General features: G+C 41.5%; 2 protein-coding genes across 3 annotated transcripts in view; one reads left to right on the top strand and one right to left on the bottom strand.

Moving 5' to 3' along the window:
- LOC136875792 (putative inorganic phosphate cotransporter) overlaps window positions 1-26,726 on the top strand; it is a 280,776-nt gene that overhangs the window by 75,115 nt on the left and 178,935 nt on the right. The gene's annotated exons all lie outside the window — the stretch shown is intronic.
- LOC136876016 (kinesin-like protein KIF19) overlaps window positions 1-26,726 on the bottom strand; it is a 379,867-nt gene that overhangs the window by 299,842 nt on the left and 53,299 nt on the right. Inside the window, exon 3 of the mRNA XM_068228307.1 lies at window positions 23,117-23,290. Coding sequence (XP_068084408.1) covers window positions 23,117-23,290 — 174 coding nt within the window. The remainder of the gene's footprint in view (window positions 1-23,116; window positions 23,291-26,726) is intronic.

Genomic DNA, 26,726 nt, shown 5'->3' with positions numbered 1-26,726 from the left:
TTATACAGTGTTAACAATATTGTTGAAAACATGAAATTAAATTGCCCTTGTAGGATACATTAAAAGAAGGTTGGAGAGAGTTTAGGAACCGAAGAAACAAAACTAGTAATCTTGTTTATGGATTGAATAAGTTCTGAAAATAATTTATATAGGGGGAGAAATAGTTTTGGAGCAGTACACATGGTGGAAGGAGAGAGTTTTGAAAAATTGCATCATCCTTGAAGCTATGTTACGCAGAGAAATGTCAAGTTTAGCCATGAGATGGGTAACAGATTTGTTAGAAGAGTTTGTTCAGAGGCCGAAACCGAAATTACTTCATTTTTTAAAAAGTAGAAAGTGACTGTTTTGGAAGTGGAGTCTTCATATCGTCTTTGCACCTAGAAAAAACGCTATGTGATAATATTTCAGCTTAGAACTCTGACCAGAAATGTTCTGTCATATAAGTTTCATTATTCCATGAACTGTATCATCGAATTTTCGTTCTATGTGGGACATGTGCTGCGGGTCAGTATTTCTCCCCTCAAAATGGTTACATAGCGGTGTGTGTGCTGCGGGTCAGTATTTTTCCCTACAACATTATTACATAGCGGTATATGTGCTGCGGGTCAGTATTTCCCCCTAAAACATTGTTACATAGAGGTACATGTGCTGCGGGTCAGTTTTTCTCCCCTCAACATTGTTACATAGCGGTATATGTGTTGCGGGTCAGTATTTTTTTCCTACAGCATTATTACATAGCGGTATATGTGCTGCGGGTCAGTATTTCTCCCCTCAACATTGTCACATATGTTATATGAGCATTGGTCTGGAAACGCTTTATTTCCATGTTATAACCTAGGTATTTAAATTTATTAACCTTGTTGATTTTCTCCGACACTGTTTTTAGCGCTGCGGGTGAATCCCTAATATTTGACATGAATTTATTCTTCTCCAAAGATATACGAAGTCCAATTTTTCCTGCCATTTCTTTCAGAAGGATGATTTGCTCTAAGGCAGTCTCTATGCTTCCAGAGAGGATTGCTATGTCATCAGCGAAGGCCAAACAGTTTACACCAACCCCTTTGTACTTTGAACCTAATCTTATCTCATGATGGACTCCCCTTTCTTTAATTTTTTCTTCCCATATTCTTATTACCTTTTCCAAGGCGATATTGAAAAGATTCAGGGAAAGCCCATCTCCATGCCTGACACCGGTCTTAATTTCAAATTCATCCGAGATTTCTCCCATAATTTTCACTCTGGACTTTTTCAGTCAGAGTTCGGCTAATTATATTGATTGATATTGTGTCAACTCCGAATTTCTCTAAAATGTTTAGTAGCGACATTCTGTCTACTGAATCTTACGTTTTTCTGAAGTCCGCATTAACTATGACATAGTTTTTGTTCTTTTCAATTTTAAAAATTAAAAACAGAAAAAAGAAAAATAACTTTTCCTTTAGCGAAAGGCTAATGTTCATGAACATGTCTTTCAGTAGGGACCGATGACCTAGATGTCAGGCCCCTTTAAAAAACTATCATCATCATCATCATCATCATCATCATAATATGCCTTTCAATAAATGAAACTCAAATATTGAAAACAAACGATTTATTTGCATCATTTCACAGAGATGGATACAGAGGTTCCTTTTTTTAAAATACAAATCTACACGCCGCGCCGTGCACCTCTCAAGTAAAACATCAACGACTGCTAATTTCAGATAACCGCCACCCATAAGACGTAGCCTAAACAGGAGGCCGTGTGTACGATAAGAGGGAGATCATGGATCTGAACGTTACTACTACCACGGCCGACTTCATGCAGTGTAGATGCATAAGTTCGTGCGGTTCTTATATTTTATTTTATTTTACTGCCACTCTCACTGTCACGCACTGTAACTCACAATCATAATCCAATCACTCATTGATGTATTCACCTCCACTCTCTATGACCCTCTGCCAGCGTTCAGATAGCAGTTGAATGCCTCGCCTGTAGAACTGTGTTGGTTTTGTCAGGAAGAAATCTGTTAGCCATTGGTCAAAAGAAGCTTAGTCAGGAAAAAATTGCCCCTGAATGTGATTAGAAAGAGAGCGGAAAAGATGGAAATCTGAGGGGCAAGGTCAGGGCAGTACGGACCAGGAGGAAGAGGTTCCCAACAAGTTCAGCCATCACACCTTTGTTCAATACTTAGCGGTGGTACTACACTACGGATATTAAACTACAGCCTTATATTTCAACACAAATCTACAGCCCGCGAACCTCTCAAGGTCACTGTTGCTAGGTAAAACATATTGTGACGTCACTTACGTTACACATTTTGTCGCGTCGTGCCACGCCACGTTTCGCAAATTTTCGGATGATCACGAGCCTTCAGACATATTCGTGTCAAAATTTACATTTGTTAAGGTGCTGATCACAGAATAACAACATTCAAATGGCTTTTTTGCACTTGTTCAATATATCACCCATTCATAATCAGCGAAAAATGTATGAAATCTGAACAGTTTGGTATGCCTTTACTGGCGGGACCTAGCGATTACAGTGCACTAAGCGTTCTGGAAAAATGTGTTACTTTCATTCAACCTGTGTCAGCCTCGTTATTGGTACTGGCAATAAGTGAGTGAGGTATGAGCGATGCCAATAATACCGTACCATTCCTTATTCAGCCAATCTCTGTCGTCAATGGTGTGAAAATTTCACTCATAAAGTCAGTTTGTGTGAAAATTTCATTGGGATTCGTAGACTGATATGTAAAAGCAACTTCTGGATCGGTGAGGAGGGCAACGGGAACTACCTCACTCCTAATTTCTCTTGTACACCTCTTCAGTGACCCGTAGGCCATTTATGACAGCTGATGGCAAAACTGTTGAGGATACAAGTAGCCTTCCGGATGAATACTCAACATACAACATAAAGTTTGATACATCTTATACGCTTTGTAAATACAGTAAGTGATTTGATGCCGGCCCCACGGCGTAGGGGTAGCGTGCTTGCCTCTTAACCAAAGACTCCAGGTTCGATTCCCGGACAGATCAGGGATATTTTACCTGCATCTTAGGACTGGTTCGAGGTTCGTTTAGCCTACGCCATTATAATTGAGAAGCTATCTGACAGTGAGATGGCGGCCCCGGCCTCGAGAGCCAAGAATAACGGCCGAGAGGATTCGTCGTGCTGACCATACGACAACCCCGTAATCTGCAGGCCTTGGAGCTGATCAATAGTCGCTTGGTAGGCGAAGGCCCTTCGGGCCTGTTGCGTCATGGGGTTTTGTTTGATTTGATAAAATCTCAGAATGTTCTTGTGGAAGGAAACATAACAATTCTGCTATGAATTATGGGTTTTATTTTACATGTATGTATGTATGTGTTTTTTACATTTGTATTTTATGCTGGACAAACTACAAAAAAATGATTAAATCGATATCGAAAAGAATGGGTTCCTTAAAACAATCTAAGAGAAATAAATTTACCAATTATTAATATTTTTATTTTTCGGAATTAGCTTTACGTTGCACCGGCACACATAGGTCTTATGGCGACGATGGGATAGGAAAGGCCTAGGAGTTGGAAGGAAGCGGCCGTGGCCTTAATTAAGGTACAGCCCCAGCATTTGCCTGGTGTGAAAATGGGAAACCACGGAAAACCATCTTCAGGGCTGCCGATAGTGGGATTCGAACCTACTATCTCCCGAATATAAGCTCACTGCTGCGCGTCATAAGACCTGTCTGTGTGGCTGCGACGTAAAGCAAATTGTTAAAAGACTCTGAAGCGTGAAGCGCTCTTGAGAGCGAAGCCACCCGAACTGCGCGTACAACATTGTGAGAGTAACGAAGTCCACACATCAATCTCATTATGAACACACTGTAATTTCCTCGCCTTTTCTACTTCGAGGTTACATCGCAATAATTTAACTGGGGGAAATGCAAGTGATTCAATTAGAATTGTCTAGAAAGCTGCGAGATAACAGGAAGGCGGCTGGAAGGAGTCTTAGAAGAACCTCGCACTGAACTACGTGCACACACCAGGACCACTTGATACGAGAAATGGAAAAAATTCAAAGGAAAGCAGCACGATTTTTTGGCTGATTTCCGACAAAGGAGTAGTGTTACTAAAAAGTTGGAAACTTTCGGGTGGGAAGACTTGGGAGTAAGGAGACGAGATGTTCGACTATGCGGTATGTTTCGAGCTGTCAATGGTGAGTTGGCGTGGAATGACGTAAGTAGAAGAATAAGCTTGAGTGGATCTTTTTCAAGTAGGAAAGAACATAATATGAAGATAAAATTGGAACTCAAGAGGACAGATTGGGGCAAATATTCATTTACAGGATGAGGAGTAGGATATTGGAATAAATCAAGAGAAATGTTCGATAAATTTTCAAGTTCAAGCTAGTCGACCCTCGATATCTCGAACCTCCATTACTCGAATTTTAAGTATCTCGAAGTAACTTCAATTTTCCGAACGTTTGTCCTATTCTTCACGTGTATTTATTTCTCTATTACACGAATTTCTGGATTTCTCGAAGCAAACGTTTCCTCCCTTGAAGCAACAAATACTCTGTAACTTGAACTTCGTACTACATTGACTGTGCAGTATAGCATTTGTTGTAGTTTATGAGGAACAGTTAAGAAATAAAAAGGCGACTACAGTGATGTTGGGAACTAACATGACTGCAAACGGAAAACAACGGAAAACAAACGTCTAGTGATGAGAAAATCGGCGAAGCTTCCTCTGTTTTACGGGTGTGAATTTATTACCGGTCACGCAGGAAACCAAGCCCGGAAATCGTGGATAACAGGCTCCATTTACGAATCTTGGGTGCGTGTTTCGAACCTACATACAAAGTCACTGTTTATCACAGCAATTAATGTTGTTGAAAAGTCTTCTTTTTCTTCTTCTTCTTCTGTTACTACTACCACAGCTTTTCCCATATCTGTGGGGTCGCGGGTGCAAATTGTGTCGCACATATGGAATTGTCCGTGTTTTACGGCCGGATGCCCTTCCTGACGCCGACCTTATATGGAGGGATGTAATCACTCTTGCGGGTTTCTGTGGTGGATGGTAGTGTAGTCTGTTGTCTGAGTGTGAAGAGGATAGTCACGCAGTCCCCGGGTCAGAAGAATTAATCAGACGCGATTAAAGTCCCCGACCCGGCAGGGAATCGAACCCGGGACCCTCCGAACCGAATGCCTCAACGCTGACCATTCAGCTAATGAGTCAGACAAATGGTGTTGAAAAGTATGTGGAAGAAAAGAAGGTTAATAATAAAAACGGAAGAGACTAATGAAGGTGTTAAGAGGTATGTTTCTCGTTTCACTACTCTATTCTACCTTCTGAAAAGTTACTTTAATAAGGGTCATAATTAAAGTGATGCCGTAAAATACGAGTTTGTTGTACACTTTTAAATAGGCTACTGTAAAAAATACCGTATTCAGTATAAGCCCGTAGACATATGGTTGAATTATGCGCTGTATGTGCTCAAGAACGGTATTCTTTATATCTCCAAATTTCGATAAATCAAAATATAACTTAGCTCCCGAGGTGATTCGAGATATCGACGTTCCGCTGTATGAAGTAAACATTGTTAGCGAGACTCGTTAGTGAAAGTCGTTAGTCGAGTGTGTGAACTCACGTTGTGATTTTGTTGTCTTGGTAGTTGATGGACATGCTAATGTTGCAGTGGTTCATTAATGTGTACACAATTGACAGCATCGCCCGTGATTACAACCTTGCAAAGGTCACTCGAAATCTTCCGCGAAGCGATCTGGTTGGCTAACTTCAGCAGGTGATGTAATGACAACGGCCCTACATATGTAAAAAAATGGGGTAACGGGTCCCATTCAGCCTCGGGAGGTCAACTGAGCACAGGGAGTTCGGTTCTGATCCCAGCCATCCTCGAAGTGGTTTTCAGTGGTTCCCCACTTCTCAGGGCAAATACCGGGATGGTACCTAAATTAATGCCACGGCCGCTTCCCTCCCTTTTCCTTGTCTAACCCTTCCGATCTCCTCCTCCTCCTCCTCCAAACAAGGCCCCTGTTCAGCATAGCAGGTGAGGGGCGAGGTATTGGTCCTCCTCCCCAGTTCCATCCTCCGACCCAAAGTCTCACGCACCAGGACACTGCCCTTGAGGAGGTAGAGGTGCGATCCCTCGCTAAGTACGAGGAAAAAACCAAGCCTGGACCATAAATGCATTAAAAAGGAAGAAAGAAAAAGTATCGGATACTATATAAAGCTGATCTGAATCAATATTGTATTTATCTGTGAGCAACGAGTATCCAGCTTTTTTAAACGTTGTTACGGCCTTATTCGACCACGTTTGTGTACTGTCGGTTTCCAACCATATTTACGTATCGTTGCCCACATGGCCTTCGTTCTCTTAATATGAGCCTTTTAATTTCCTCTGACCGAGGAAACGTTTCGCTGGTTTGACCTCATCTTCAGGTAGTCTGCTGTCAGGCATACGGAACATGTGACCGAAGAAAGTCAGCCTCTTTGTGCTGATGACGTCCGTTACTTTACCCAACTTGTTATGCACTTCTTCATTTTTCCCCCTGAGCTTCCTCGTTCCTTCCTTGGGTATGTGAACGAATCGTATCCATGAAATTTTATTATAATTTCTGTCGTAAATGGAAGACAATAATTGCTTTTATGCAAATTAAGATTAAAATTAGCGGTAAATTAACAAATACCATTATTACTAGAGAAATGTGAAAAAAGGAAACCTATAACCTGTTTTCCAGTAGGTGACCGGGTCAGGAATGGAATGAATGAAGCCCCTATCGTGCGGTGATGATATTATTATTATTATTATTTATTATTATTATTATTATTATTATTATTATTATTATTATTATTATTATTATTATTATCAAATACATTGCAAATGGGAAATATCCCAGTGGCAATGGTCATTTACAGTAACCCGCGCTCGATGGCTGCAGTCGCTTAAGTGCGACCAGTATCCAGCAATCGGGAGATAGTGGGTTCGAATCCCACTCTCGGCAGCCCTGAAGATGGTTTTCCGTGGTTTCCCATTTTCACACCAGGCAAATGCCGGGGCTGTACCTTAATTAAGACCACGGCCGCTTCCTTCCAATTCCTAGGCCTTTCCTATCCCATCGTCGCTATAATACCTATCTGTGTCGGTGCGACGTAAAGCAAATAGCAAAAATAGCATTTACAGTAATGTAATAATAAAGTAAGGTAAGGGTCATTCTGCCCGAAGGCAGGTCCGAACCTCCGCAGAGATGTTTCTGAGCCGGAGTTTACGTGCGGTAGGATGGCCAGTTCCTTTCCGCTCCTCCATTCCCTTACCCCCACCAACAGCGCGTGGCAACCCATCCAACTCCTGACCACGCCCAATGTTGCTTAACTTCGGAGATCTCACGGGATCCGGTGTTTCAACACGGCTACGACCGTTCGCATAATAAAGTAAAGTTAACATAATTACCCAACAACAAACAAACAGACAAACACACAAACAAACAAACAACAAGAGTACAACAAGCACATCCATAGAAAGAAAATAATACAAGAATTACTACTAGTTTAACATTCTTTTTATTTGCTATTGGCTTTACGTCGCACCGACACAGATAGGTGTTACGGCGAGGATGGGATAGTAAAGGGCTAGGACTGGGAAGGAAGTGGCCGTAGCCTTAATTAAGGTACAGCCCAAGCATTTGCCTGGAGTGAAAATGGGAAACCACGGAAAAACATCTTCAGGGCTGCCGACAGTGGGGTTCGAACCCACTATCTCCCGAATACTGGATACTGGCCGCACTTAAGCGACTGCAGCTATCGAGCATCATCATATACAAATTCACACACAACTTAAGTATTTCCAGTAATTCCAGGATATAAATTGTGCCGGCTGCTGAAGCCTGTCGCACTCCTCTGGGGCAATGATTAATCAATGACAGATGAAATGAAATGATATTGGAGAGTGGTGCTGGAATGAAGGATGACAGGAAAAACCAGAGTACCCGGAGAACCGCCTGTCCCGCCTCCGCTTTTTCCAACACAAATCTCACATGGAGCGAACCCCCTGTGGGTGGGGGCGGTAGAATAACACCCACGGTAACCCCTGCCTGTCGTAAGAGGCGACTAAAAGGGGCCCCAGGGGCTCTAAACTTTGGAGCGTGGGTTGGCGTCCACGGGGCCCTCAGCTGAGTCCTGGCATTGCTTATACTTTCTTGTGCCAGGCTCCTCACTTTCATCTATCCTATCCGACCTCCCTTGGTCAATTCTTGTTCTTTTCCGACCCCGAAGCTATTAGGTTTGCGAGGGCTAGGGAGTCTTTCATTTTCACGCCCTTCGTGGCCCTTGTCTTCCTTTGGCCGATATCTTCATTTTTCGAAGTGTCGGATCCCTTCCATATTTTCCCTCTGATTAGTGTTATATAGAGGATAGTTGCCTAGTTGTACTTCCTCTTAAAACAATAATCACCACCACCACCACCACTCACATGGAGCGACCGAGATTAGAACCACGGAAGCCAGCGGTGAGAGGCCGATGTGCTGCCGTCTGAGCCACGGAGGCTACACTAGATACTACATATTTTGCTACATTACGAATATGAATTCTACTACATCGCTGCACTTCAATATTTGTTTTATTCGTGGAACACTTCTGTGTGTTCAGTCATGTTACTTTGTGGGGCGAGTTGTTGACTTGTACCCATAACTCATTCATTAACATAAATATTGGACCGGAATCATACTATTTTTCTTTCAACAAAAATATTTTTGTGTTACATACGGTGTATTTCCGCCTTCATTTTCCCGTTTGAACTGGCCGCGCTGGTCATGATGGGCAAAGATGTTGAGAATTCACAGACATAGAGCTTCTATTGGTCGGTGCTAGCTCTGAACCTCAGGAGGGAAACAAAAGACTGCATGATGCAGTGGAATGCCACAGAAGAGAGTCGTGTATACACCGAAATAATCGCCGTAGTTACGTATCTATATATCTATAGTAATAATGGTATTTATTAATTTACTGCAAATTTTATTCTTGATTTGTGTGAAAGCAATTATTATTCTCCATTTAGGCCAAAAATTACAATGAAATTTCGTGGATACGATTCGTTTACGTAATCTCATTCCGTTTTAATGGGTCCGAAGATCTTTCTTCTTATCCTTCTCCAGTTCTCGTTTTGAGGTTTTATTTCTCAAACTCAATGTTTCTGATACATGTAAAACTTGTGGTCTTAGACTGTCCAGTCTGATTTCTAAGAAATACTTTACAGAATAGCTAGAATATAATACTACATGTAAGTAATAGATTAGAACTGATACTTGGCTAAAATCAGTTTTGTGCAACTAGGCTGGGTTAGGTAAGCTGCTTAGTTAGTTAGTTAGTTAGTTAGTTAGTTAGTTAGTTAGTTGGATATTTCATTATCCCCATGCCACTGTATTCTTACTCTGTTCCATAAGAACTAAACGTTATTAGCATATTAACATTCTTCTTGAAGATCAACTGTACAATGTACGTTAAATTTACGAGTGAATTTCCGAATTGAAGTATTAGCATTTCCTTCAGCAAAATATCATAGAAGTAAATGAGTAAATGGTCTTTGAAACGATTTACTAAAAATAGTATGGCCTTTGCAGTTTGCACTGAAAATTGTTTCCTATCATCAGACCGAACTGAATTAACAAATGAAAAGAACTTTTCTGATCGCTGAATTATAAAAAATATTTGATTATCGATCTAAGCAGTAAAGTATCAAATAATGGACATGCCATTTAAAGAAAAATAGAATTAGGAAATATTTCTCACGTGATTATTAAAATATTTTCAGAAAATGATAATGCGGGATAAAAATTAAAGAAAATATATTTTAAATTAAAAAAAGTAAACGGAACACTGATTTGAAACAACGGGACACTTAGCATCTAAACATATTTTTCCGGGGTAGGGAACAAGGAGCTGATAAAAGGAAGAATTTTAGCCACAACAGGACGTCTGATCACCCTGTTATCTACCGAAAATAATGAAATAGCGTCATTAGAATCTTTAAGTGTTGTTTGTTCCATATGAACTATTTCTACTTGGGTATATCTGTCTAACTCTGTCGTACATGAACGTTTTCCAGTTTTGTTCAAATTGACGGACATTAGCTACAGTACATTCTTCAAGAATCAAAGTTTTAAGGGGTGGAATTCGATATCGGTCGATATAAATGATTTTTGGCAACGTAAACGGAGTATTCCGGGCAATATCAATTAAAACTCAACAACAGATCACCAAAGGGACTTCCGATTTTTTTTCCATATGGTTAAACGGTAGCGCCTATGTCGAAATAAATATCGTTGTAGGATTCTTACCCAAATGACAGTGGTTCGAATCGTACCAATGTGTGAGTATTTTTATAAGGTAAGTAATGTGCCAGTGTTTCGGATTCTATACGAAATTCGATGATGTATGACTATGATCACGATATGAACAGCGACTGAGCCAGACGATACTCCTTCTTCTAGTTGGCACTTTGTCAATTACTTGGAGCTGGCACTTCATGTAGATTAAGCCTAGTTTCATGACCGGCTGTCCTTACTGACGCAGAATCTATACGAAGGGATGAATTCACTATTCGTGCTTTTGTGCTGATCGGTGGTGTGATGTGTTAAGTATATGGGGATGCGTGCTAAGGCGAATACTAAAATCCAGGGCTAAATCTCCGACCTGGTTGGGAGTCACACCCAAGGCCCTCTGACATGAAAGTAAAAAACTGACCACTCAGCCAAGGAGCCGGGTCGGAAGAATGATTATTTATTTAATGCAGTGAGCTCGCAGTTGCGGTCAACAGTATTCTGTAACAAGGACGACAGCTCCCGGATGAAACTATCTTTACAACGGTCTGTTTTCAGATCAATTTTGCTTTACGGGAGTGAAAGCTGGGTGGACTCAGGATATCTTATTCATAAGTTATAAGTAACAGACATGAAAGTGGCGAGAATAATTGTTGGTACAAATGAAATGGCGTATGGCTTTTAGTGCCGGGAGTGTCCGAGGACAAGTTCGGCTCACCAGATGCAGGTCTTCTGATTTGACACCCGTAGGTGACCTGCGTGTCGTGATGAGGATGAAATGATGATGAATACGACACATACACCCAGCCCCCGTGTCAGCGAAATTAACCAATTATGGTTAAAATTCCCGACCCCGCCGGGAATCGAAATCGGGACTCCTGTGGCCAAAGGCTAGCACGCTAACCATTTATCCATGGAGCCGGACATTGTTGGTACAAACAGGTGGGAACAATGACAGAAGGATACTCGGAATGAGGAGATAAAGTTTAAGTTAGGAACGAACTCGATGGATGCAGCTGTACGCATAAACCGGCTTCGGTAGTGGATCATGTGAACAGAATGGATGAGGATAGATTACTTAGGAGGATAGTGGACTCCGTTACGGAGGGTAAGAGACGTAGAGGGAAACCAAGACGACGATGGTTACTCAGTTTCCAATGATTTAAAAATAAGAGGTATAAACTAAACGAGGCCACAGAACTACTTACAAATAATAGAAGATTTGGCGAAGTTTAGTAAATTCGCATAATAATAATAATAATAATAATAATAATAATAATAATAATAATAATAATAATAATAATATTAATAAGAATGGCGTATCGCCTCTGGAGAGGCCTGGTGTGGGTCTCTTTCTCGTAGACGTCCTATTAGGCGACCTGTATGTCTGTGAAGATGAGGGCCCTACCTAACGTGATTTCTAATGCTGAATACGCCACACACACCAAGCCCCCGAACCATTGGAATTACCCAATTAAGGTTAATATCCCGGACCCGGCCGGGAATCGAACCCGGGACCCTGTGAACCGAAGGCCAGTAAGATGTCCATTCAGCCAACGAGTCGGACAGTAAATTCACAGAGGCTTGCAGAGTGAACGCTGAAAGGTATAACTATCTATAATGATGATGTATGTATGTGCGTATTTATTTATTTATTTATTTATTTATTTATTTATTTATTTATTTATTTATTTATTTATTTATTTATTTATTTAATCCGTTTACTCTACAAGGTATGTTTTTACCCGGAACTCGCCTCATTGGCAGTGTCCTGGAGCTTGAGACTTTGGGTCGGGGGATACAACTAGAAAGGAGCAAGTGTATCTCCCCCAGGCGGCCTCACCTGCTATGCTGAACAGGCGCCTTGTGGGGATGGGAAGATCGGTAGGGATACACAAGTTTTTCCCTGGAGGAGAAGTGGGAAACCATGAAAAACCACTTCGAGGATGGCTGAGGTGGGAATCGAACGCCCCTCTACTCCGTTGAACTCCCGAGGCTGAGTGGACTCCGTTCCATTTTTCAAATTTCGGGGCAGAGCCAGGAATCGAACCCGGGCCTCCAGGAGTGGCAGCAGTTATTCACATCAACCACTACACCACACAGGCGGATATTATTATTATTATTATTATTATTATTATTATTATTATTATTATTATTATTATTATTATTATTATTATTATTATTATTATTCCTTTATTTACATGGCGAGACTCAGGATATGAAGCCTGCTATTGTGCCGAACCATACCTTATAACGTACATACAGTTTAACAATTTATTATACATATCACACACTCACTCACTCTCTCTCTCTCTCTCTCATACTAAACTGAACACATAGTTTTAAAAACACATTGAATGACAGGAAGAACGTACTGTATATATAATAATACAGAATAAAGTAAATTGTCCTATGCATCAATAAAAACAAATTAGTAAAACTCAGTGACACATGGAATTAAATAATGAAGCAGGAAAATGAAATTCAATTCTGAACATCTCTTCACTATCTATTACATGATCTGAATACGACCTCATACGATGCAAGTTTATTTCGAGTAAAATGTGGTGGTGAAGATTCAATATTCTTTGATGTTTTACGTTGAATTAATTTCGCGTTAAATTATCGACTAGAAGGGCTCTAGCTGGACGAGCTAACAAAGTCCTGTTGCGTGTCTGAAAGTTCCTGAATTTCAACACTGGTCGGAGTGTTTGATCAGTTGCGTGCATGATTTAGATCGGCATTCTACTACTGGTTTTGGTTTGTATTTTCAGGACAGTGGGCAGGCAATCTGTTTAGTGCTATTTAACTTCTTTTTCTGTACATTTCTCATTATTAAAGGTTCTAACTTGATTTTATGGTTAACTTCATTACATTATTATATGGTAGGAAGCTTAGTTTTATATCATTCGTATATTTACTCATTACTTCATTACTTATTACTTCATTACATTATTATATGGTAGGAAGCTTAGTTTTATATCATTCGTATATTTACTCCTAGTATGTTTGTTAATCGGATATCAAAGTAGTTCACTCTACTCAAACAATGAGTGTCCACAACTCTAATGAGAATGTACTTATTTTTAAGTGTATATGGAAAGGAAATTGCCACGTAATCTTTCGTTTCCATGACGTATATTGACACATTGCGTTCCTTTCCTCCTTTTCTGTTTTTCTAAATTCTTAGTCTTTCACCGCCCAATGGCCATGAACGTTAAAGTGTCAAATGGTCTGAGATCGTTGTTAGCCAGCTCGAGTCCCATTGGTGGAAACATTTTCACCATGAGACTGTTGGCCGGCAGGTAGGGGAGGTGGTGGTATACAATTTCTAATCACTAGATTGCGTGCCAGAAGCCTGCATCCAATTCCGAACATTTCCACAGTGCTCATATGGAGTGAGCTGGCCCCGCGGTGTAGGGGTAGCGTGCATAACTCTTACCCGGAAGCCCCGGGTTCGATTCCCGGCCTGGTGAGAGACTTTTACCTGTATCTAAGGGCTGGTTCGAGGTCCACTCAGCCTACGTGATTACAATTGAAAAGCTATCTGACGGTGAGATAGCGGCCCCGGTCTAGAAAGCCAAGAATAACGGCCGAGAGCATCCGTCGTGCTGACCACACGACACCTCGTAATATGTATGCCTTCGGGCTGAGCAGCGGTCGCTTGGTAGGCCATGGTCCTTCGGGGCGCCATGGGGCTTTTTTGATTGATATGGTGTGAGGGCATAATGACACAGTTGACAGTGATGCCTTTAGCAGACCACTTGGTGTTATTCGACAGGAGTAGGCTACGTGCCGACACCGGGTTTCACCCTCTTCCTACATCATCATCAGACGCATGCGCGCAGGTCACTGATAGGCGTCAAATTGCATGCACTAAGAAACATACGGTGAATAAATAAACAAATAAATAAAAAATATATAAAACACCTGTAAATATGTTTATTATTTTATTTCTTCCTTTTTCTTGTATTTATCCGGCTGTATACTTCACACACCAAGACACTATCTGTCGAGTTAGCTTCTCAATGAGTATTTTGCTATTATTGTTAAGTAATTTATCTACATGATTGCTAGTTTCTTGTTCTGTTCATTCAAATCTAATGCCAAAGAAGAGCACAAGAGACTTCATTTAAGAGTATAATGTTGTCAAGCATTTTAATTTACGCCATATCATTAGCAGCTTATTTGTATACTTATTACTTTGTTTGTGGATTAACATGAAAGAAGAGGCAAAAGACTCTACTATTGTTGTAACCACAAAGACGCACACACGAAATGCTTTCAATTGCGTACAGTTTTATTTACAAATTATACACACAAACACACACACAAGCTAATAACTGCCCTCTTGAACAAAACACTGCTGCGAAGAAGAAGAAGAAGAAGAAGAAGAAGACTACAACACTTGCATGTCAACCAACTACCAATCCAACAAAGTTCATATACTCGACTTCAAACACTCGGCTAACGACTCCACTCGACTCCCAAGACTGCCTCTTTATACACATTGCCTGGTCAGGCTTCTAGAAGAACATGACACAACATTTTTCTCGTAATTTCGAGAGTCTCCAATAACCTGTTTAGAATGAATGGATTTTTCTGTAACTCTCTAGTGCCAAAGATACGTTGTTCTGAACTATTACTATGTGATGCACAACATTGTATTGGATTTATAGAACATATATACCGTACAGGTAATATTAAATTATATACTATTAATTACGTCTTCTTACATTAAATAAACTCATATTAATACACATAAACTAGACGTTTCATGACATAACTTCACAAATAATAACACTAATAGATGTAAACAACTTCATAGCCACCCCTCAAAGTAATAATAATAATAAATAATAATAATAATAATAATAATCGAGCTCGATATTTCCATTATTTACCCATGGGTTAGACAATTGTTTCCAAGTTTTACTAGTGCATTACACTTGCATCACTATAGGCAGAAAGTTTTTTTGTTGCTAGTTGCTTTACGTCGCACCGACACGGAGTCTTATAGCGACGTTGGGACAGGAAAGGCCTAGGAATATGAAGGAAGCGGACGTGGCCTTAATTAAGGTACAGCCCCAGCATTTGCCTGGTGTGAAAATGGGAAACCACGGAAAAGCATCTTCAGGGCTGCCGACAGTGGGGTTCGAACCCACTATCTCCCGGATGCGACCTCACAGCTGCGGTGCGGTGTGGTTTTGCCCGCCACAGTAGACCCCTTATCTCCCCGTTTGTTTAGTAAAATGTTTTGGCGGTGACTTCTGCACCAGAAAACCGAAGTAATTTTCCGTATATGTCTGTACAAATATACATTTCAAATTTAAAAACTCTCCGACAAATTTTTCCCTTTCTATAGCCCAAGAACCACTGCTATGCTCACTGGGGTGGGTGTCGAAATATTACTCCTTTCGCTTCGCTTCGATGTGCTTCCTCCTCATGAAGCAGGAAGCAGATGTGGAGACTGGCCTTGCCCTTTTGTGTTTCATGTTTATCTTTGTCTCCTCTTTCTATCGTTTCCTGTTTCCACACACTGACCTGCCATCGTCTTTATCTATCGCATGTTCCCTTTTTACTCCCTTCTTCCTATGTAAAAACCCTATGGGTATCAGCCCCGAAGGTCATTGACCTACCAAGCGACTGCTGCTCAGCCCGAAGGCCTACAGATTACGAGGAGTCGTGTGGTCAGCACGGTGAAATTGCACGGCGGTTATTCTTGGCTCTCTACTTCGGGGTCACCATCTCGCTGTTAGGTTCCTCAGTCGTAATCACGTAGGCTGAGTGGACCTCGAACCAGCCCTCAGATCTAGGTAAAATTCCCTGACTTGACCGGGAATCGAACCCGGGGCGTCCGGCTAAGAGGCAGGCACGCCATATCTACACCGCGGGACTGGCCATCTTCCTATACATTACTTTTAAAATATTCACATACTCTTGGACATCGAAACTGCTTATTCAAATTGTCAGGTCTCGATACCGGAAATTAAGTATTATTATTCCTTTTGTTGGTTTATTTTAAGTGATGGGGATGTCGAGGTCATAATACTGATACGCTTAAATGTGTATTTGCGTAAATGTTATCAGATAACAAAAACGATTTGGCGTTTTGCCGAACCAGGAGAGAATGAGTGATAGTCGACTGCGATGATTTGTACATGTGCTACGAGCAGGATCAGAAGCAAGAATCGCAAAGATGAGCTACTCGGTGGGTGTTGTTGGTAAAGGACCCAACGGACAATCCAAGCACTCTGATATGGTTCACGACCAAATGAAATGGAGAACTCTGTCACTTGGTAGGACAAACGCTGGCGAGCATGATGTTATAGAAGCCATGGTTTTAAGACGTCAGCTACGATGGACAGGGCGTGTAATACGCATGCCTGATAATCGCATTCCCAAACAAATATGTTACTCTGAGTTAACAGTGGGTAAAATTTGTTTGGGAGATCAGAGGTGGCGATTTAAAGATTAAAAGGCTAACATGAAGATGTGCCACGTTGAAGTTAGCAAATGGGAGACCTTAGCCCTCAACCGTTCATCCTGGAGATCATTAGTTCATCGCGGCACACTACTTTTCGACGAAAACCGTAGGTGGATAGTGAACGATACGAGGCAACGTAGATAGAGAAAAGAGCGAAAGAGGAGAACAACGGCTGCTCCACCTAGGACTATCTGCCATCTCTGCGGCAAAATGTATTGGGCTCTGCAGTCACCTACGGACTCACAGATGAAGAGGAGTTCTGTTTGGAAGACCAATCAACTCGTTTTCGAGTGTTTGCTGTTGTATTGTATATCTACGCATTCTTCTCAGCTGACTTTGTATAGATAATACAGGTGTCAGTGAGATTCGTCTTGAACACCGAAACCTTTAACAGTTTTGACATAAATATGTCTTATGGCTGAGGGTCGTCCAAAAATTTCTGTAACGTAACGAAACAAAATGTGCGACGGAACTGTAACAATAACAACCATGGAGGCAGTGATGTAAGGTACAGATGGATGGTCAGACAATGTTACCTAGCAACCGTGCAGGCAGTGATGTAAGGTACGGATGGATGGTCAGACAATGTTACCTAGCAACCGTGCAGGCAGTGATGTAAGGTACGGATGGATGGTCAATGTTACCTAGCAACCATGCAGGCTATGTCTTATGGCTGGTTTCCATCTCAAATTAGCAGCCGTTGATGGATGGTCATGACAAGGAGACATTTTTAAGGGGCCCATTCACAGTCGAGCCGGTTGGCGAGCCCGTCCATGTATAAAATCCACACCCCGAACCCGACTGGCTCGACGGTGACCATACACTGGCGAACCCGTTGGCGGACCAGTCCGCCAGTCTGTATTGCAAATAGTATCTGCATTGCCTAGTTTTTGTTATAGAGAAAGTGGGTTCGAATCCCACTGTCGGCAGCCCTGAAGATGGTTTTCCCTTGGTTTTCCATTTTCACACGAGGCAAATGCTGGGACTGTACCTTAATTAAGGCCACGGCCGCTTCCTTCCAACTCCTAGGCCTTTCCTATCCCATCGTCGCCATAAGACCTATCTGTGTCGGTGCGACGTAAAGCCACTAGCAAAAAAGTGTTTTTGTTATGGCCCAACGAAAACATGCCAAAGTGGCTGTAGCTGTTGCAGAATTTGTGCAATGATGTAAAGAAGAAGGAACGTGTGTGAATGAAGGAATGGTTGAGAGATAAACCAGGATTTTCACACGTCAGCCTATTAAGAACTCTGTGCGTACAAGAGCCTGCAGATTATAAGAACTTTCTGCGTATGGGTAGCGACAGTTTTTGCGAAAAATTGTTGGAGTTGATTCGGCCAAACATAGAGAAACAGGAGACACACAGGAGAGATACCATCTGTGCTGAAGAGAGGTTAATTGTAACATTGCGATTTCTAGCGACAGGGAGAAGCTATGAAGACCTGAAATTTAGCAGTGTAATATCTCCTCAGCTACTTGGAAAAATCATTCCTGAGACGTGTTGGGCAATCTTCGATACGTTGCAGTCGGAATATTTGCACGTAAGTGGGCCTACGCAATTTTGATTGTGATGTATTATAAGATCGTTTTTATAAAACAAACGTAATATTCTTTTGAAAGTGATTAGTTTGGGAAATCTTATTTCACTACTAATTATGAAATACAGAAAATGCCACTACTGTAGTAATGTATGATACATACTTACAGTATTAACAAGTTAAGTGCAGTGGCGCGAGAGTCATATGTCATAGCACAATGGTCTATAGGCTAATAATATTTGTACGAGAGTATCGGGAGACCATGGATTCTTCTTCAAATTACTATTATTACTATTATTATTAGTGTTCGAATGTCGCACTAACACATGGAAGGCATTGCGTGACGGAAGGCTGGGAAAGCTCCAGGACTCGCCCGGTACATTTCAATAAATTCTTCCCGGAACTGCTTATTATTCTCAAAAGTCAGTTATTTCAGGTAGGAGTAATTAACTCACACAGAAACCAAATTAAGCTACAGACGAAACCACAGTGAGCCGGTCAGGTAGTGGCCATACACACACTGACGGGTTGGCGAACCGGTCGGGTTCGCTGGTTTAGCAGTCGAACCGCCAACACGGACCCAACCTCGAGCCCAACCCTCAACAACCCCCCATACACCTTCGAGCCGGTCAGTGCGACCAAGGTCACGAACGGGCTCGCCAACCCGCTCGACTGTGAATGGGCCCCTTTATAGTCATTCGATTTTCGCGAAGGGAAATGTGGTCTCTTTTTTAATTACGAGGGTTCGTCGGTGATCTACAAATGTGTGTTTCCGTGTCTCTGAAACTTCTCGAACAAGAACTTTTAAATTTGTAGAGCTGTTTATAGCATCTCTTGTAAATTTACTCTAACAGAATGATTATTATGGTCTGAATAAGGTGATTATATCTTTTACTTAAAACCATTTTTGGGCGGAGCCAAACCAAACCAACCGCAACCCCAACCCCAACCGCAACCCCAACCCCAACCCCAACCCCAACCCCAACCCCAACCCCAACCCCAACCCCAACCCCAACCCCAACCCCAACCCCAACCCCAACACCAACCCCAACCCAACCCAACCCAACCCAACCCAACCCAACCCAACCCAACCCAACCCAACCCAACCCAACCCAACCCAACCCAACCCAACCCAACCCCATGCCGCAACAGCTCCGAAGCGCCAGGACCTACCAAGTGCCCGCTGCTCAGCCCGAAGACCTGCATTTTACAATTTGAAGGCAACTAGTACCACAAAATTTATCTCTGAGTCAGACCATCAGGGAGATTATACTGCGATTTGGTTCCACGGTTTTGAGAAATAGTTGTAAAAATTGATGAATATTTGAGTATTATCTGTGCAGTAGATTGTCAGATAGAGGTATGTATTATACTGAAAATGTGCAATGCAAATATCAATGGTACGGCAATTTCATGAACTGGGCGAGTTGGCCGTGAGGTTGGTGGTGGTCAGCTGTCATTGGGCATCCGAGAGATAGTGGGTTCGAACCCCACTGTCGGCAGCCCTGAATATGTTTTTCCGTGGTTTCCCATTTTCACACCAGGCAATTAATTAAGGCCACGGCCGCTTCCTTCCCACTCATAGCCCTTTGCTGTCCCGTCGTCACCATGAGACCTATCTCTGTCGGTGTAACGTAAAATTGTTGTAATTTCATGAGAAGGAATGATGAGCATGGAGGTAAAAGGTAAGTGTATTGATAGTGTGAATGTCGAGGGCACTAGAGGACGAGGAATATCAAGAAGGAAATAGCTGGACTGCATCAACAAGGATATGAAAGAGAAAGAACTAAAGTACGAGGATGATGTGTGGAACAGAGCTAAGTAGAAGCTATTCTCCAGAAACCTCGAACCAATATGAGTGGGAAAAGACACAGGAAGAAAAGAAGATGAATGCAAGAAGCTACGATCGAAGTAATTTATAAATACTCATATCATGAATCACTTAATTGTTAACGAAATACTCTGGGAAATCAGGAAATCATATTCGCTATGACAGAACTATCTTTCATCCTTTCTTAATGCGTTTACCGTCCAGGGTTGGTTTCTCCCTCGGACTCAGCGAGGGATACCACCTGTACCGCCTCAAGGGCACTGTCCTGGAGCGTGAGACATTTGGTCGGGGATACAACTGGGCAGGGGACCAGTACCTCGCCCAGGCGGCCTAACATGCTACGCTGAAGAGAGGTCTTGTGGGGGGAGGGGAAGATTGGAAGGGATAGACAAGTAAGAGGGAAGGAAGCGGCCGTGGCCTTAATTTAGGTACCATACTGGCATTTGCCTGGAGGAGAAGTGATAAGCCACGGGAAACCACTTCGAGGATGGGAATCGAACCCATCTCTACTCAGTTGACCTCCCGATGCTGAGTGGACCCCGTTTCAGCCCTGGTAACACTTAAAATTTCGTGGCAGAGCCGGGAATCGAACCCGAACCTCTGGAGGTGGCAGCTAATCACGCTAAACACTACACCACAGAGGTGGACAAGACAAATCTATAATGTTAAAAAATGAAACTTTCCGTAAAAATTCATGGTAACCAGTCTTTAGCAACTTGTTTAGAATCTGCAGAGGGTAAAAAAATACCGCGTGAAAATGCGATAGGTTTTAACTATACACTGCTAAACGCTTGTACAACAAGTTTCTTAACAAATGACATACCAACTTTATCAGGATATATATATATTTTTTTTGTGGACGAAAATTATTTAAAAAGTAAGTTTTCCGTTTTTAGGATTCCGTCTCCCCTTAACTGAATCTAATATTCTAGTCACTTAATGAATTTGAAGTTTGATAGATATTTCTGGTTTAAGAATGCCAGCAAAGGAGTTTAATGTTCTACTGGACGTCCCTGGATGTTGGTAAACATTCCCTCTAGAAACACCAAACCTGATGTTTGTATCTTATCGTGCTTTACTCAATGATTTCACGGTTTGAGGCTGAGTGTCATGGGTGAATGCAGTGTGGACGATGTCGTTACACATGTAACCACTTTTGAAGAATAAATATCGAATCATCAAGCCGTATAAATATCATCGGTTTTTCACACCGAAGGAAATCATTTTTGGTTTAGATGAAGTGAACTTTGTGATCAGTGCAATGAATCGTTCTTCATTCATTGCCACTAGGTTGTAACGCCCGACTCCATGGCTAAATAGTTAGCTTGCTGGTCTTTGGTCACAGGGGTCCCGGGTTCGATTCCCGGCAGGGTCGGCAATTTTAACCATAATTGGTTAATTATCCTGGCACGGGTACTGAGATATGTGTAGTTTTCTTCATCATGTCATCTTCATCACGACGAGCAGGTCACTTACGGGAGTCAAATAAAAAGACCTCCACCTGGAGAGCCGAAGTCCTCGGACACATCCAGGCACTAACAGTCATACGCCATTTCACTACGTTTTAACGTACTTTAGACATGAAGAAACTCAACGGAACACTTTACGAATTTTAACCGAGCAGATGGCTGCAGTGTTTGGGTGACGCAGCTATCAGCCAGCATTCGCGAGATAGTGGGTTCGAACTCACTTTAGGCAGCCCTGAAAGTGGTTTTCCATGATTTCACATTTTCATCGAGGTAAATAATGGGGTTGGAAGGAATCCATGGATACACTGGACTTCAAACACTCAAGTCGAAAAGCTTGGAGCCTTCTGAAGAAGCTAGGAAGAATACCTCACGGTCCCCAGCTGAAAGCAGAGGTTTCACCTAATCATATTGCCAGTCGCATTGCCAGTTGGTCCAAATCCAAGCAAAACAAATTGCACAAAAGGTTTATTAAAAATGAACTGTCTCATTTGAGAAAGCAGTACAGTACTTCTTCCAATATTTCTGCTCCTTTTACTGAGCAAGAGATTTTGCTTGCCCTAAATGAATTGAAAAATGGAAAGTCCCCAGGTTTTGATGGTATACACCCAGAATTTTAGAAGCACTGTGGAAAAATGTAAGGAACTGGCTAATGCAGTTTTTCTCTAACATACTCCGAACAAGTCAACTCCCTTCAGAGTTTAAACGAACTAAGATACTAGCTATTTTAAAACCTGGAAAACCTACGGATTCTGTCGGAAGCTACAGACCAATTGCCTTAATTAATGAGTGTCTGCTTTAAGCTCTTGGAACGGCTTATTTACAATAGAATTATCCCTCTAATTTTTAGAATCATTCCAATCGAACAAGCTGGTTTTAGACCTCAACGTAGTTGTGAAGATCAGGTGCTTGCTCTGACAACACATATTGAGACAGGTTTTGAAAAGCAATTAAAGAGTGGAGCAGTGTTTATTGATCTAACAGCTGCATATGATACAGTGTGGAGAGAAGGTATTGTGTATAAGTTCTTTAAACTGACAAAGTGTGGTCAAATGTCGCGTCTGATTAACAATATGCTCTCAAATAGAATTATCCAGGTAGTCATGCATACAAATCACAGCAAAATAAAGGTACTTAACAATGGTCTACCTCAAGGATCTGTTCTCTCTCCATTACTGTTTAACCTGTATATTGCAGACATACCTGTCACGAGCTCTCGTCAATTTGCTTATGCCGACGATCTGGCAATAATTAGTCAGCATGTGGATGCTAATGTGATAGAGAGAACTTTAAATGCAGACCTGGATGTTGTGTGTGCATACTTCAAAACGTGGTGCTTGAAACCAAGCCCTACTAAAACGGAAACCTGGTTCTTTCGTTTAAATAACCGACAAGCGAATATCACCTTGAAAGTGTCACTTAATGGAAGTCTTCTCCCTCACAATGCCAACCCCAAATATCTTGGAGTTGCTCTCGACCGAACGCTTTCATACAGGAAACATCTAACCAGCCTAGCAGCCAAATTAAGGTCATGCAACATCATCCACAAGCTTGCTGGCTCCACATGGGGAGCTTCTGCATCTACTCTGCGTACTTCAGCTATGGCGTTGGTGCTTTCCACAGCTGAGTACTGTTCTTCAGTTTGGATCAACAGCTCTCGTACTAAAAAGGTAGACTCGGCCTTGAATGAAACAATGCGTGTCATAAGTGGCACAGTAAAATCTACTCCTCTTTTCTGGTTGCCAGTGCTCAGCCACATAGAACCTCCTAGAATTAGAAGATTGAACAACTTGTATAGAGAATACAATAAGATATTAACTAATCCTGATCTCCCTATCCATCAAGATGTTAACGTCAGATTCAGTCGCCTCAAATCAAGATCTCCTCCTATTCAAACAGCACAGGAACTTGTTATGAGGGATTTCAATAAAAAAACTGATTGGCAACAAGAGTGGAACAGCGTAGTTCCGATTCAATGGCAGACACTGTTCAATTATAAGAATCTTCCAGCTGGCTTTGATTTGCCCCGCAAGGCATGGGTAACACTCAACAGAGTACGTACTAACCACGGGAGATGTGGATCAATGTTGTTTAAATGGGGTATAAGATCAGCTCCAGCCTGTGACTGTGGTGCAGTTAAGCAGACCATCAACCATATTGTCACCGAATGCATTGGAAGGGCATTCGCTGGATCCAGCCAGGACTTTGTAGTGGCTTCTTCTGAGGCCATACAATGGCTAGAGAAAGATCTAACTCTTTGAACCCTTTTGCTTGCACGATTGTTTTCAATGTTATGTGTTTATCTTGTAATTATGTATATACTATTTTGTGCTGTATATTTAATCCTTGTATTGTTTTGTGTACGTTACCATACGCTAATAATATTATTAATAATAGGGTTGTACCTTAATTAAGGCTCTTACGGGAATACCGTGGTTGACAGAGGCGTAATAAAATGTGGGCATGAATGGGTGGATAGAGAAAAGAACAAATTTTAATTTAAAACTCTGAAATTCGAAATTTTATTTCTTTCCTTTTTTTTGTATCTTTTCAGATCTTAATCTTTGTTAAACAATAACAAATAACAATAGGACAAAGGTTAACTCGCGAGCTCGAGAAACAATATTAGAAAAGCCTAAAACAACCAGACAACAACGATCTAACAAAATGAGCTAGAAGCTTCCAAGTTACAAGTTTTACAAGAGTACCATTGTTCCTTTCAATAAATCCTCAAGGAGACTGAGCTCCAAAATACACTACGTGCAAAAGGAGCGTCGTTGTTTGACATACTATTTCTTTCTAGGAGACTACTCTGCAAAATTGACAAGATCCAAGCCCCTCAAAGGCACAATTCAACTTTTACATTATATAAACAACAACCAGTTTCCACTGTCTTGCAGTCAACATTGCATTAAATAGGAAATAGAATAAGAATAGTTAACAGGGGCAATAAGTACCCATTCTACATGGCCTTGGTGAGAAAGAAAAGGTTAACGGAGGCGAAAACTTGCACACCAAAAACAATCTACAAACAATTCAGTTTTACCAACTTATGACTACAAAATCTTCATGAAAATTAATTGTCTATCCTCTCACCAGAGGGAGCACATAAATCGACAGTAGTGACATCTGACAATAAACGTTCAAACTTTTCCACTAGAGGCTTCACAGTTCGTATTACAGATGGCCTTATAATAGGTGCTAAAAAAAGGCAAGAATCTATGTTGTTATTAGTTTTCATGTAAAGCAAACAACCAACCAAAAATATCAAACAACAAAACCAATAGATAAACAAAAAATCACTACGTATAAGAAGGTTAAAAGCAAAACTGAGGGAAGTCATTACTGGAACTGAATATCAATTGTTTCTCTGAAATATTTGAAACTCGGGGTACGATTTCTCAATATCATACCACTAACCGCAATCTCAGATATCACGTGACCTGTAATTGTGCACCTGTTGCACGTAGCATTCTCAAACCCCTCTTTACTGAGTCCCTTTAATCTAAACATAAACGTTCACTGGCATTATCCACTAAATCATTTGAAATAAATCAATATGTTTTGTGGACTGAAGCGATATTGTGTGTTTGTAGCTCAAAGGGAATGGTTTATCTCGAAACCATTGAAGTTCTGCTATGAATCGTTTGTAAATGTCTCTATACTTCACCACGCGGGTGATCACAATCATTCACTTACAGAACGCCGCGACTGAACAAATGGAGGACTTCATTTTGAAAGAACCCTCTTACAGTTCAATAGTCAGTTGAAATACTATGTTGGGCTGAGTGGCCTAGATGGCGAAACAGCTACCGTTCTGAGTCCAAGTTGGCAGTTTTTATCCCGGCTGAGCCCACTGTCGGTACATTTACGAGCACGTAAAATAATTCCCACAGGACAAAATTCTAGCTCCACAGCTTCTCCGAAAACCAGAAAATGAGTTAACGGGGCGTAAAAGCGATTATATTATTTTTTATAATTTGCTTTACGTCGCACCGGCACACACAGGTCTTATGGCAACCATGGGGTAGGAAAGGGCTAGGACTGGGAAGGAATCGACTGTCATCTCAATTAACGTACAGCACCTTGTGTAAACATGAGAAACCGCGGTAAACCATCTTCAGGGCTGCCAACAGTGGGGTTCGAACTCACTACCTCCCGACTGAAAGCATATAGCCACGTTAACCAACGCGTGCAGCCACTTGCCCGGTGATAAAATTATTATTATTATTATTATTATTATTATTATTATTATTATTATTATTAATTTAATAATTTACGGACTTCATTCGTTATGGCCATATATGGACCACGTTTACGCAATCCACCACATCTTCTATCTCTCAAACTTATTCCATCTCTTTTTACAATCCTTAGGTGCTGCCTGACCGAGGTCGTAAAGGTTTGCTCGGTTCACCCGGAAGAACGTAGCTTCGATTTCCCGTCACGAAGTCGAAACATTTAAGGAACAAATTTTCTACTTCCGGAGGTGCACGTGGCCCTGAGGTTCACTCAGCCTACACCAAAAATGAGTACCAGGATAATTCCTGGGGGCAAAGGCGGTACCAAGACCCCACCAAGTGCCGAGGTGAAGAATAGTGAAAGACTGTTCATAAATTGTTTAAATATAACTTTTATTGCAAACTGAGCTTGCTTGTGATATGAACTGATGTCGTGTAACTTGTACTTAACTGAACCCGTGAGCTGCCTCTGTGGATCAGTGGTAGAGTGTCGGCCTCCGGATCCCAAGATAGCGGGTTCAAACCCGGCAGAGGTAGTCGGATTTTTGAAGGGCGGAAAAAAGTCCATTCGACACTCCATGTCGTACGATGTCGGCATGTAAAAGATCTCTGGTGACACATTTGGTGTTTACCCGACAAAATTCATTAAATCTCAGCCATAGACGCCCAAGAGAGTTTCGGTTTACTCGGTCTACCATCTAGTGGGCCTGTAGTAAAACGGAACGTCGAAATTGACGAGCAGACAGCCAGATGGCGTCAAATTGAAATGTCTGCACACGGTAGCTGAGGCCATACGATTATTATTATTATTATTATTATTATTATTATTATTATTATTATTATTATTATTATTACTATTAACTGAACCCGTTTTGA

The sequence above is a fragment of the Anabrus simplex genome, chromosome 6 (genome assembly GCF_040414725.1).
Source record: "Anabrus simplex isolate iqAnaSimp1 chromosome 6, ASM4041472v1, whole genome shotgun sequence".
In the NCBI taxonomy this organism is placed as follows: domain Eukaryota; kingdom Metazoa; phylum Arthropoda; class Insecta; order Orthoptera; family Tettigoniidae; genus Anabrus; species Anabrus simplex.
The sequence above is the reverse complement of the archived record's forward strand: the minus strand, read 5'-3'. Positions and strand labels throughout refer to the sequence as shown.